Source organism: Marmota marmota, unplaced genomic scaffold (genome assembly GCF_001458135.2).
Source record: "Marmota marmota marmota unplaced genomic scaffold, marMar, whole genome shotgun sequence".
NCBI lineage: Eukaryota > Metazoa > Chordata > Mammalia > Rodentia > Sciuridae > Marmota > Marmota marmota.
In genome coordinates, this window is record NW_025999869.1 from 14,384,613 (window position 1) to 14,399,181 (window position 14,569).

Genomic DNA, 14,569 nt, shown 5'->3' on the forward strand with positions numbered 1-14,569 from the left:
GAAAAGTAACCAGCAAAAATAAAACCTGCAAAAGATCTATTCATTATTGGAATACCCGGGTTGACCCCAGTGCTAGGCTACATTAGCACACCCCAGGAAGCAGGAATGCCTAACTGGGGTCCCTTTATTCCTCTTGCATGGGTTTTAAGAGTTTTGGAAACATATGAAATTGAATGAGGGGAAAATATCCTCAAGGCTTTCAAATATACTGTGCCAAGGAAATGTGGGCTGAGGGCTACAGCTTCCCAGTCTCAGCTCTCAATCCAAGAGCCCGAGGATAAGCCCATGTTGCACCCTGTTTTGTTTATCTAGGTTTGAGTCAGGTAGGGACCCAGCACTGTCTCTACCCCTTCCCAAAGTTCTGCGGTTTGAAATGCAGATGATGACAGAATAGCAGTTGTTTCTTAGGACCATGGCCAGGGATCCCTGGATCCTGAGAGGCAGTTCTCCTGCAATGCTCAAATGCATCTAAGGCCCAGAGAGGAAATGCTTGGCACAGAGCCAAGGGAAAATCCCGGCACTGAGAGAGTCCAAAGGAATCACCAGGAGATGCCAGGAATCTCCGACGATTCCATTGCCAGAGTGCTGACACATGAATTTTTTACAGGCCCGTGTCATTGCAGCATCTCTGTAGACATTTCCCTATAGCCTGGCATGACTTTTTTGGCTATCCATTATGCACAATATAGAGAGAGCACCCATTTTTTTCCCCTTATCTCTTCTGCTAGAAATGAGCTAGTACATGATAGGTTGCCTTCTATTATATCATCTCACTGAATTCCTCAGCAACCCTTCTGAAATGACATGGTGCTTTTATTATGTCCATTTGATAGATGAGGAGACTAAGGTTCAGAGAATAATTTAGCCAACACCCCACAGCTCATGAGTGGTGGGACCAGAATGCAAGCCCATGTCTGTTTGACTCCAAGCCTATGGACGTACCAACCGATGCCCTTTGCCAACTAGAACCTCAGGAGCTTTATAATGAAAGGGAACAAAACTTATAGCTTAGCAACAGTTCTGCCACAGCTGTGATACCAACCAGATACATTTATAAAGTATTTGAGTGACACATTTAAGCCTTGTTCTTCATATGATTTACACCAATGGTCCCTGTAATCATGTTCCTGCAGCACATTGGTGTTCGTCAAGATGGATGTAGGCATTTCAGAATGAAATCAAATAATCATCACCTCACCATAATTTATAGATGGAATGTAATTTTCACAGTCTAAAGATTTCTACAAACCCTGGATACGAATCTAGACTGTGTTCTAATAGAAAATGGTGGTTGGCTTAGCATGAAAGTATGCATTTCATTACTTCATGGTACATCTATCATTATTTTATTGTCTTCTGCCAAAGAACACCTTGATTTTCGGGAGTTGTGGTTAAAACAGTGATTCTCAAAGTGTGGTCCCCTGGCCAGCAGTATCCACTTCACCTGTGACCTTATTAGAAATGCAGATTCTCAGGCCTTGCGCCAAGACATGCTAGGTCAGACACTGAGGTGGTGAGTCCCTGCAGTCTGTTTGGTAGGCTTACCAGTTATTCTGATGTATGTTTAAGTTTGAGAACTGTTGGGTTCATATTATGTGGGAATTATCTTGAAATATGGAATTGCTGCTGTTGAAACATGAGAAACTAAATCAATACAGGTTTTTGTCAAAACTTGGAAATTCACTTCTGTATGACCTTTCCCATTCCTAAGCTAAGTCCTTTGGCCCTAGTTATCCCAATTCATGCTACCTTGTGCTACAGGGATACAGGCATGGGGCTTATCACTCCAACTGGAGAGGAAGCATCTAATATACTGACTTAGAAGATACTGAATGGAAGTATCTGTACCTAGAAAGCAGGATGTAGGTGAAAACTTTTCATTCCCAACCACGGGTAGCTCAATGATCTTTAAGTATTGTATTAAAATCACAGCAAGCACTAAATAAATACCTGCTGAATGTTGATCCAGAAAAGTTTGTGTCCCTTCTCTGAGCTTATGTTTCTCATCTTAATTGTGTCCGACGGCCACACCTCAGGTGTCTTTCAGCTCCAGATAGCCTATGAATCTGTTTGAACATGTTCTTACCAGAGACTGGCATAGGACTCCTGTAATTCTCATCACATTCACATGAGAGTGTGGAGAAAGTCCAGATTTAAAACTTAGGTAGAACGTGGATACGGCTCACAAAGCTAACTGAATGATGATGGACCTCTCTCTCTTCCTCCTTCCCCTTTCTTCTCTTGCCTCCTTCCCTCCTTTACAGATGTGTCTTCAGCAGTTGGTCATCTCCTGGGTCTCCCTGGTTTGGCTGGCATCTCCCCTCTTGGCCATATGGGAACTGGAGAAAAATGGTAACCAACCTCTCGTGATTCTCTGTGGAGGCCCCAGAGTCTAAGCCAGGGCTCTCAGGCAGCCCCTGATGGAAATCAGACAGCAATGGGCAATTGAGCCCTCCTCCTGAGAGCCCTCACGGGGAACATGGAAGGCCATGTTCCTTCCGCCCCTGTAGGGTATCTACATTGTTTGGTTTTCATGTTGGATACCAGGTGGGACTTGTTGTGGACTGTGGTATGAAAAGAACTATGGTCTTCGCTGGTAATAACGACAACAACAAATTACTAAGTAAATAATATGTGTTAGTACGTATTATTCACTGGGTAAATACACATTAGCTGATTGTCACTTGTACCTGAAAGACCATCAGATGTTGGAGATGGCTATCTTTACATAATAATAATGATTGTTACTATGTATTAACATAAGATCTCACATTACTTCCCAACAACCATGCAAGATAGGGATTATCTGCATCCCATTTTACAGACGTTGAAAACTGAGGCTCAAGAGATTAAGTCACTCACCCAATACCACATACCTAGAAAGGGTAGAACAGGGTGGACTTGGTCCCAGTTCTATCTCACTTCAAAGCATATGCACTGAAGTTATTTGAAATGTTACAAGGACATAAAATAATTGTTTCCTGGGTCCTTGGAGAGCTGAGTCAAAGGAAATAGACATGAATTGAGGATGAAGATTTCAGCCGATGATCAGAAATAATGTTTTAATAGTCAAGTGAGTACAACCCTGAAATGGGTGACAGAAAGAACTTTAAGAACATTCCTTCATTCTAAAAAATTTCAGGAAGAGGACAGTGCTGCCACTCTTCCCTGACCCCATGAAGGTCAGAGAGTATTAAATCCGCCCTTAAGTACAGGCCAAAGCTAGATTCCTTCCAGCCCCAGGAGTTCTTGTGTGCTTAGGAACTCTGGCCTTTGCCTAGGTAACCCCTTCGTTCTGATCTGGTAAACCACAGAAATTCCAGAATGTCAGTGTGAGAAATACTGAGAGGCCTTGGGAGGCCTCTTAATGAAGTCAAGCCTCTTTTTCTTCTGGCATTTGTTTTCCCTACCCTTGGGCCAAGGTCTTCTAGGGCTTCTGAGTCTTGGTTGTGACAGGAAAATAACCATGCTGTTCCTTTGCCAGCAGGGACAAAGAAAAACTAGAGACAGCCTCAGGTTCCCAGTGGTTTTATGTCAGTAGAGCTAATCATTTCCAAAGCGTGGGACCCCAAGCTCTTTTTACCTCTTATCTTTGTTACCCATTCAAGTACTTACAAATCCCATAGATGTAAAGGGAGCACTTTATCTTCCACAGTGCTTACCCTTGAATGCCAATCACGTGTCTCCATTCGCCGGGCATTTAAGGGCGCTGTGTTAAGCTCTTAGATGAATTAGCTTATATAATCCCACACCTCGGCAACTTTAAGCAACTACTAATATTTTTCTCCTTTGAAAGATGGTGACATCCAAGCTTAAAGTAGTTGAGTGCCCCTCCCCCACCACTGCCGAAGGCCCCAAGCTAGTGTAAGGCCTAGAGCTGATTCTAATCCAGACCCATGTCACTCCAAAATCCAGGCTCTTCACCCTGTGGCTGTCAAATTTGAACAGGCATTAAAATCATCTAGAGGGCTCAAAAAAAAGGCATCATTGGACCCAGACCCAATGATGTTCATGTTCCCAGTTGGTAGATGAGGAGAGTGAGGTTCCTAGTGGTTATGTGCATTTCTGATTTAGCAACTGAAAGTTCAATTTCTAACAGGTTCCCTAGCCGCTGCTTGTTGGTGGCAGTTGGATTATAAGGCTCTGAGAACCACTGTGTTAAACTATTCTGTGCCATTAATAATTGATGCGTGGATAAACAAATGAACAAAGCTTTGACCTGACCTGCCATTTGGGATGCTCCCCTGAGCCATTCCTCACCCTCAGTTTAGATACTGGCTTTAGAGATCCAAGCCTAAGAGACAAAGGTCCAAGGTTTTGCTGTTCAGCTTCCTGCTGGACATGACCTTGCTTAGCCCCTTAGCCTCAGAGCCCTCCCGTACAAAATGAAAAGACTGTGATCCACTGGGTTGCTTTCTAAAGTAGAAAACAGCTTAGAAAACAGAGATCATGAAAATCTCCATTGTTGAGTTCCGTGCAGAAGGAACTAAACCGCTAAATCCCTGTGGAAAATTTTAAGAGAGTTTTCGGTGCAGTTGGCTGACACTTTGGGCTGTGACTAACAATAATAACAAACACAGTTTGCCACGTGCTAAGTGCCTTGGATTTACGTGCTTCCTTCATTTAGTGCTCACAGCCAAACCTACAACATAGATACTGTTCATGTTCCCAGTTGGCAGAGAGTGAGGTTCCTAGGGGTTAGGTGCATTTCTCTAAATCCCCTAACTAGTTATGGAGACTGACCAGGAAAACCTGGGTCTTTTACTACTGTTACTCTGTTACATACTGTACCCTGCATTATGCCCTATGAAACTGAAATTGTGCTGGGTGTTTACCTCCACTAGACCTTTGACAAAGAATCTTGTGCTCTCTGTATTTTTTTTTTTTTTTTTGGATGGGTCAAAGTCTTTTTCCATATGCCCACTAATCAGAGGTTGATCATTAAAGGCAGACTGCCAGCTTATGAGTCCCCGGCAGCCCTAAAACCCTTTGTTTCTCTGCTCCATGACCTTGAGCCCAAGAAGAGCCCAATACTATAAGATCATCTCAGGAAGCATTTGCCAAACACTTATGAGCAAGGTAGTGCTTAGGCGGTGGAGATGCCAAGATGGTTAATAAAATAGCCCTGAAGTTCACGGTTCTTTACTTCTGGTGCTCTCCAGTCTATGTAGTGGAGTTGGATTGGCACCCTGACACACCTGGAGAAACAGTGGTCCTCACCTGTGACACTCCTGAAGAAGACGGCATCACCTGGACCTCAGAGCAGAGCAGTGAGGTCTTAGGCTCTGGCAAAACCCTGACCATTCTAGTCAAAGAGTTTGAAGACGCTGGCCGCTACACCTGCCACAGAGGAGGTGAAGTTCTGAGCCAGATGCTCCTGCTGCTTCACAAAAATGAAGATGGGATTTGGTCCACTGATATTCTGAAGAAAAAAGGTAATTGCATTCCCTGGGGGAGTATCATTTCTCTTCCCCTCAATAAAAGATGCAGAATTTTTTTTAAAATTGAAAAGGCAAGACATAATTAGTAGAGTTAATGAAAGAACAGCAAGTCTGTATTAAAATCACCCAAAATCTCCATTTTCCTTTGCTTTCTGGAATTTGGAGATTTGATCAATCAATTGAAATTTCATATTGAGAGAGTTTCATTGTCACTTTGAATGTTGTGCTGAGGTTGTCTTTAAATAGCAAACATTATTGGATGGCGAATGGAAGTTAACCAATCTGGATGAACGCAAAAAAAAAAAAAAATTAATACTTTTGTCCCAAGTGTTGAGTGTGTATAGTGGCACACTCGGCAGAATCAGCCTCCTATTGGGTCGTTCCCAATCTTTGCAGAACAACCTGCCCGAGCAGTAGCAGCATTTTCAAAGGAAATGAATGGAAGGATGTCATCCTTGTACCATTTGTTGGCCTGTGACTAACCACAAAAATCAAAATCTTCCTGGGAGACAACCCCTAAATATTGGATTTTTATTCTTTTCAAACCCAGAACCTGAAAATAAGAACTTTGTAACATGCGAGGCAAAGAATTACTCTGGACGTTTTACCTGCTGGTGGCTGACAGCAATCAGTACTGATGTGAAATTCAGTGTCAAGAGCCACAGAGGGTAAGTGAAACCGCGTTAGTTTCTCAGCATTTTGATGCCACCATTTCATTAAGAATATAAAGGGAAACTATCAGAGACCTATCCATTAGTGATAAGAATTTTAAAAATCAATCCCATGTTTTTTCAACTCCCCTCTCTTGCTTAAGGCAAGGAAAACATGGAGTTGGAAGCCAATCCTCTGAACAAATGCGTGTGAGGGCAGGATATGGTCAGGGCCTGACAACAGTCTCTGCTGTATTTGAACCCACTCAGCCAAATTTCCTGGCAATGGTTCATTAGGCTCACAGCACCACAGGGAGAAATAAAAAAGGAGAAATCAAAGCTACAGATGACTTGCCAAAATTGTACCTTGATTCAAAAATAGAAACAAGTGCCCAGGGGCATAGACCTCGGAGGCCCTAAAGCAGATTCCAGAACTCTGTGAGGCTCCCTGAAAATTTCCCACGGCCACTTCAACTCCTGATTCCCCTGCTGATGCTGCTAATCTGAGGTTCACTGTTTGTCCAACTTGAAACAAGTTTTAAGCAATCTAGAACAGCTAAGAGCAAACCCTAGTGAGCACCCTGGCTTTGCCGCCATTTAAATGGGTCAATTAAGTGTTGGGAGGTCTCCCTTTCCATCTTTAAAATGAAAATGTTTGCTGGAGAAACGCTTATCCCAGTGTCCAAAGACACCCATGCACGACTTAGGTGACACTGCGACATTTTTGATCATCAGCAAAGAATGGATAAATAAAGCCTAGAACAATATACCCTGGCTTAATGTGCATCCCTTAGCATCAATAACCCAATCTAACTGTTCTGTCAAGGGGTTCTCTGTTCTGGAGACAGGGACAAGATGGTGACAAAATCATAGGCATATAATTTGATTCTATTTTATTTTAATAAATTGATATCTATATAGATAAAATACATAAACATATATACATGTGGATTATATGATTATATTGAATATTCAACAGGCTACAACAAGTATTTATATGTGGGGAGCAGGCATAGGGAAGATATGTACTTCCTTCATACACATTTTTTTGTGAGGATTGAACCCAGGGGTGCTTAACCACCAAGCCACATCCCCAGACCCAGCCATGTTTTAAAAATATCTTTTCTTTTTTTTTTTTTTTTTTTTTAATTTAGAGACAGGGTCTCACTAAGTTACTTAGGGCCTCACTAAATTGCTGAGACTGTCTTTGAACTCGTGATCCTCCTGCCTCAGCCTCCAAAACCTCTGGGATTACAGGCATATGCCACTGCACCTCACTATTAGTACACATCTTTATCATTTTTAATTTTTATAATTGGTATGTATTAATTTTGTGATTAAAATTGGAAAATTTATTTAAATTTTTAATAATGGGATTTAAGAAGGGATTCTGGATCTGACAAATTTCCAGGTTCATTTAGGCCAGGGGTATATATACCCCTGTAGCTTCCAATCTCTTGCAGCTAAGCCTGTTCTTCTGGAAAGGGCTGTTTCTTACCCACTGCAGGGAATCAGTCCAGCTGGACAAATCTTGCCCCACACAGACTCTCGAGGCCTACCGACCACAGTGACTGCAATCACTGGGAACTCACTCACCAAATTGTAACACAGGATAATTTCTGTCTTTGACCTCAGCTCCTCTGACCCTCAAGGGGTGATGTGTGGAGAAGCAACTCTCTCTGCAGAGAGGGTCAAAATAGAGCAGAGGGAGTACAAGAAGTACTCGGTGCAGTGCCAGGAGGACAGTGCCTGCCCCACCGCTGAGGAGACCCTGTCCATCACAGTGGTGGTGGACGCAGTTCACAAGCTCAAGTACGAAAACTACATCAGCAGCTTCTTCATCAGAGACATCAGTGAGTTTGCATGATTTTCTGTGCTTCATAAGGAAAGATGCCATTTGTCACATGTTCACCATGAGCAGGACACTGGGGTAAGGGGTTTACTTGCATGCTCTTTATTCTGCAACACCCCAAAGATGATGTAGATACTTCCTATTATCTGCATTATAAGAAGGGGAAATTACAGACACACACACAAAGAGATTTATATAAGTTTCTCCAAAAGGTACATCTGTTTTTTTTTTTTTCTTTTTAAGTGGCAGGTAGAGATGTCATTGTTGATTATTTCCATTACCATTTGTTCATTGAACAGTTATCATGATAAACTATAACAGGCTCATAGAACTTGCTCTAGAATTTGTGAAATTTGTATCTGGGGGGTGGGGACAGGGGGTCTAGTCCCCAGAGGATGGCCAAGGAAGCCCTCTCTAAGAAGCTGACATTCAGCTGAGACCTCCAGGAAAGATATCAGTTGTATTAAGAACAGAGGGAAAAGTATTTCCAAAGCATGTCCTAGGAGCCATGGTCTCTGTGTGGAACTGTGCTGGGTCCCCAGGGACTATGCACATCCTGAAGAAGGGGTGCTCTCCCCTCATGTAGAGAAGGCACCTACCTATTTAAGAACAGAGACTTTGAGATGCTCACTGCATGTCCTCCAGGCGCAGTACAGTGGTGGCGTGGGATAGGTGCCCAGGCATCATTTATTAAAAAAAAAAAATGAACAAGCACAGAGACAATCAGTGCTAACTTGTCCAACCCATCAGTGCCAAAAGCCATGAAAACACAAAAGGAAGTGCAGCAGTGAGTGGAAAGTCTCTCATCTCACCTCCATGGGCAGCTCAGCTCAGCTCTTCATTTAGTGCCAAGTGTGGGACTCAGCACAAAGAGGGTGGCCCCTCACTGCAGAGCCCAGCTTTCAGAGTGAGCTCATAATTAAGAACTCACCTCTAGGCACTAAGCAGGGGTGGTCCCACCACCGAGGCTCATGGGATCGTGCAGTGATGAGGAGTCCGAGATTCTCTTGGAAAAGTGAAAGCTGTGGCCACTGATGATGACTCCCTGCACCGGGCGCCAGTGGGAGCACCTATAGGCAGAGAGGCTTCCCAGGTGCAGTCAGCTGCTCAGAGAAGTTAAGAAGTGCCCTGTCACTCATGGCTGCTCAAAGGTGCAAGCAGGATCAGAAGCCCAAACCCTAACTCCAAAGCTCCATTAGGAAAATAAAGGTGTTTGTCCTTTTCCACAGTCAAACCTGACCCACCCAAGAACCTAAAGATGAAGCCATCCAAGACTCCTCAGCAGGTGGAGGTCACCTGGGAGTACCCGGACAGCTGGAGCACCCCGCACTCCTACTTCTCCCTGACATTCTCTGTGCAGGTCCAGGGCAAAAAGAAGAAAAGGGTAAGAGGCCATCTAGGTACTGCAGATTCTGTGGGAAGTTACGTGGACACACACCAGGGAGATGCATGCTGATAACAACTGATTTTCTATATTGTAATTGATGCATTATAATTATTTTTTTCAATTTTTAAATAATCTTTATTTACAAAATACAATTCTAACAATTATAATTCCATTAAGCTTCAAATGGAAGCTTAATCATTTAAAAGTATAATCATTTGAGTAAAAGCAGTTATATTTAAACTAAAAATGAGAGATATATTACTTTTGAAGTCAGATAAAAAATATTGACAAGTTTCTTGTTGTGGTTCTGTATGTTGGGTAGCAGGCTCATTTGAAGGTGGAATCAACCCTGAAGGGAACTCACTTCTACTTTCAGATGCATTATAATTATACATGATGGTGGGATTCACCGTAATCACTGCTAATTTGACTTAGTCCTTTCCTGGGCCTGTGTCAAGGGCATGTCACTTGATGCATAAAATTAACCCCATGAAAGCATCCAGTATTACTTTCACCACTTCACAAGTGAAGACGACGAAGCTCCGAGAGGCTGTGACTTGCCCAAGATCACTAGCTAGAAAGTGGTAGAACCAGGACCCAGACTCAGTGAGCCACCATATGGCCTACAGTATGGCTGACCATTCATCCTTGCACTAAAACCAGTCCCGATACAGGAGACCTGGACTCCAGGATCCCCAAATGACTGTTTCCATGGAGGGAATATAATGAATGATAAGCATTCACACTGTCTCACCCAATATGGGTAGCTCCTGACTGTTCCAAACATGGTAAAATCATGTCACCAAACAGGATGGCTATGCTTACAAGACCAAAATGCTGGCTTTCCAACCTTTGGCTTTAGCCTCAGAACCCTTTTGGCTCAAACAAGTTTTCAGAGACACTTTTACAAAGTACTGCCCTCTTATACACCACTTGTAAAAAATTACTTAACAAAGGTCTTATTCAGCATAGCGTTTAGCAGGTGGTAGAAACTTACAATTCAATCACTCCCTGGAAAAGGGGAAGGTGGGAGGTGAGGCTATTCTGGAATAGATTTTACCTAGTTGTCACCTAAAATCTTGGCAAATATCTTCCCCTATTTAAGATACATGTCACTATTAGGTGGTACTTAGGGCTCTCTACATACTGATGACTTACAAAGAGCTTTTACATGATCAACTTTAACTTTTGCAGTTCTATGAGACAGGCTTATTGTTGTCCCTGCTCATATATGAGGAGAGACACAGCCTAAGACATTTCCCTGAAGTTCCAGAGCTATTAAGTAGCACTGCTAAAGCTCTGAAGGCAAGTCTGAGGGCTTTGAGGATTGGGGTATGGATTTTGAATATGCAAGGGACAGCTAGAGAAAAGCTGTGTGAGTCCCATCAGCAGCTGAGTACTGGAGTGACTGTCCACAGAGCTTTGGAGCAAGGCCACTGTGTAGAAAGATGAGAGCTGGACCAAAACGGTTCCCTTCAGGGCTTACAAGATAGAAAAGCCACATGTGTATTCGGAGATTCTGCCAGTAAGTGGTGCAATTCCATTAAGTGCCCAGTAGGTGGTGCAATTCTGCTCAGTGCCAGAACTGCCAGGGTCCCTAGACCTGGTTGGTTGGTTTGAAGAGATGGTGCCCTGCAGAAACAGGTGTAGCCTACCAAGTAACTGCAATGTCAATGGACCTTACGGTTTCCACTCCTTTTCAGAGCAATACTCTCCACGTGGATAAGACCTCAGTCACAGTGACCTGCCAGAAGGGTGCCAAGGTCAGCGTGCAAGCCCGGGACCGATACTACAACTCATCGTGGAGTGAATGGGCAACTATGTCCTGCCCTTAGGTGAGCAGAACTACGAAGCCCAGCCCAGACCTGTCCCCAGGTAGAGAACAATGATGGGGGGCTGCCCAGGAAAGGAAAGGGGGAGTGGGATGCCCAGCATAGGGACACCAGAGCCCAAAGCATTTATTCAGTAACAGATACTGATTGGATGACTGTTTATGTCAGGCAGTGTGCTGGGCCAAGGGATATTGCAGTAAAGAAACAGGCATGGGTCCTGTCTTCAAAGAGAAGGCACAAAAGAGAGAGAGGAAACCAGGAGTCAGAGCAAGAAGGGCGTGGAGCTTCTGGGAGTTAGAACCTCATTCTGGGGTCCAGGGGAGCCACTAAGTGTTCTAAATGAGGAAGCAACCCAATCACATATATTTTTTTTAAAGAAACATCCTCAAGAGAACCTCTGGGGAGGTGGGCATGGTGGCACCCGCCTGTAATCGCAGTGACTCAGGAGGCTGAGACAGGAGGATCTCAAGTTCAAAGCCAGCCTCAGCAACTTAGCAAGACCCTCAGCAATTTAGTGAGACCCTGTCTCAAAATGAAGAAAATAAAAGGGCTAAGGATATGACTCAGTGGTTAGGCACTCCTGGGTTAGATCCCTAGTAACAAAATAAGAATGAACAAACCAATCTTTGGGAAACATGGAACCATGGTATCTGCCAAATTCTAGGCCACATATAGAAAGGTTGGACCTTCTAACATGGAAGCCCCCAAACCCAATTGCCTGGGATCATGTGTGTTGAGAAATCAGAGGGCCTCACCACCACATTTCTCATCCTCACAGGCTTTCCACATTCTTTTCCAGGTTCCAATCCCAGATGAAACTTTGGAGGAAAAAATGGAAGATATTATACAAAATTTTTTCAAGACGTATTGGAAGAAACCCCAAATGATATTTTCTACTCAATTTGCTTTTTAAATTTTTTTAGGACCAAATTTTTTGGTACCTTTGCTATGTTTTTACATGTAGAAGCTATGTGCTCACTGACACAATGAGCTAATTTATTTATAGATGTTTTTCAGAACTATAGTTGCCACTGACCTTATTGCTATTTAAATATTTAAGTAATTTATGTATTTATTAATTTATTACTGTTATTTAAGATTTATGTACCAGGATGTATTGAATGGTTCAGACTCTCATGACCTGATCCATAGAAGTCAAGCCCTATTATGCAAAATGTGAATTTCAGTGTTCTTCATACTGACTTCTTTCCAAGTGAGGCTGCAGGTGCACTGATTTTATGACAACAAGTAGTGGCACAATGCTGTGACATGGGCACTATCATATATTTGGGCTGGATGGGAATACAGATGTTTAAATGGAGATATGAAGACATGAAGCTGTGGAAGAGATCCCGAAGGAGTTGATGCTAGATATACTGGAGACGTGCTAGCAGTGGCATTGATAAGCAATTCAGAGACATCTGTACTTCCAAGCAGATTTAGCCTTTAGATGCCTGAATTTTAAAAGAGCTAAAAACGAACAAACAAAACATTAAAATTGAATTTCAGCCTCCCTGGTGATTCTCTCTAAGACACAGAAGGGTGGTACAGGGACATCATAGGTGTCCTGAAGATAAAAAGCTCTTAGAAATCAAGAGGGTGTACAATTATAGTCATGGATAAGGACATTAAATTGTCAGAATTGCAGATGGCAGCTTTACAACCACACACAAAAGCAGGCAGATGCAGAGAAAACCATCTAGAATCACTTCCCCATCTGCACCAGAGAACCTGACACCCAGATAGGACCAGACAGTATCACTCCGTGGAGGTGTAGCTTTTAAATAATGGACGTGCATTCTGTAAATCGATTAGGTTAGTTTTCTGTTTGTTTATTTATTTATTTATTTTTGCATTCTGAGGCCAAATTAATAAAAGCTCTTTTTTGCAATCACATTTGGACTTTCTCAGCTGACTCAGGGATTCTATTTCCAGGTCTACTGTGATGTGTTGTTGTTGTTGGGTGTTGTTTTTTTTCCCCCTCTCCTATCATTTAAAAATTATCCCTCCTTGCAGTGATTTCATTTCCAATTTTGCAGAACTGCTCTTTCCCTTTATAGTATTTCCAAAGTCAGTGTCTTGCTGAGCTCAGGGAATGTCCCTGCAGGCTGAACAGTGGGGACTCTTTGCAAGGGCACTGAATTGCATTGTGCACTGGTTAGGGGTTGAATTCTCTAGTTTCTTCCACCTTCTAATCCAGAACCAACTCCTATGGTATTCCTAATACTGTGAAGTAAAGCTCTTAACTTGGTAGAACATGGGTATCCTATCTCAGAGGGCCATCTGCAGTCAAGCACACTGGGCATGCACCTGTAATCCCAGTGTCTCAGGGGGACAGTAAGTTTGAGGCCAGCATGGGCAACTTTGTGAGACTCTAACTCAAAAACAAACAGGCCAGGCGTGGTGGCACATACCTGTAATCCCAGCAGCTCAGGGAAGCTAAGGTAGGAAGATCTTGAGTTCAAAGCCAGCCTCAGCAAAAGCGAGGAGCTAAGCAACCCAGTGAGACCCTGCCTCTAAATAAAATACAAAATAGGGCTGGGGATGTGGCTCAGTGTTCAAGTATCCCCGAGTTCAATCCCTGGTACTTGCCACAATAAATAAATAAATAAATAGGTGGGAATACAGCTCAATGGTAGAACATCCCTGAGTTCAATCCCCAATTTAAAAAAAAATTCTCAAAGCTTTACCTCTAGTATTTATTGAGTCTGCCATGCATCTGGACATGTGCCAACTCCTGGGAATCAGGGGATTTCAACGAGCTTTGTGTTACCTCCCCCAAACAATGCCCATTCCTGCCACTCCTTCTAAGCCAAGTCTGAAAGGTCAACTTCAATACCATTAAATGCTGAAATGTTCAGGGCAAGAATGAAAGAGAAGAACCCATGTAACCTGCAGTCATCCTGAAAAACTAGAGACAAGGGAGATGCCAGCTTTGGTCTCAAAAAATGGAAAAGACCTGTCGATTTCCCTTTGGTGACTCCTGTGAAAGAGCAAGTGGTCGAATCAAAGAGGAAGGAGATCAATTCGCTGCTATCCTGGAAATCCCATCTGGGCCTCCTTGCACCAGCTGGGTAATTGGAATAGAATTGTTTGTTTACATTTCTAATGGTAAGTATTCCCGGCAGCTCTTATTCTACCCTGCTCCAGGCTAGAGAAACAGTGGGAAGTTTCTGTCCTCCTACTCCAAACTTAGGAACCTATCATCTGTGTCATCAGCCACACTTGACCACACGTGCACAGTTGATAACAACTATTTCCTCCTACAGGGTCTTTCATCTAAGGGGTACCAAAGCACTTATTAGACATTTAATGAACAATGCTAAGCAGGACCAAAAAAAAAAAATCGCACTTTATAAACATAGAGACTTGGGGACAGTTCCCAAAACTTCCAATAGTTCGAAGGC

General features: G+C 43.0%; 1 protein-coding gene across 1 annotated transcript; it reads left to right on the forward strand.

Annotated features, from left to right (window-relative positions):
* Nucleotides 1-2,231: 2,231 nt before the first annotated feature.
* On the forward strand, nt 2,232-12,192 carry Il12b (interleukin 12B). Its single transcript, XM_015492808.2, has 7 exons — nt 2,232-2,352; nt 5,163-5,435; nt 5,992-6,109; nt 7,727-7,944; nt 9,173-9,327; nt 11,034-11,165; nt 11,962-12,192. The coding sequence occupies exons 1-6, from the start codon at nt 2,265-2,267 to the stop codon at nt 11,163-11,165; spliced, it is 984 nt and encodes a 327-aa protein (XP_015348294.1). The 5' UTR covers nt 2,232-2,264; the 3' UTR covers nt 11,962-12,192.
* Nucleotides 12,193-14,569: the final 2,377 nt, after the last annotated feature.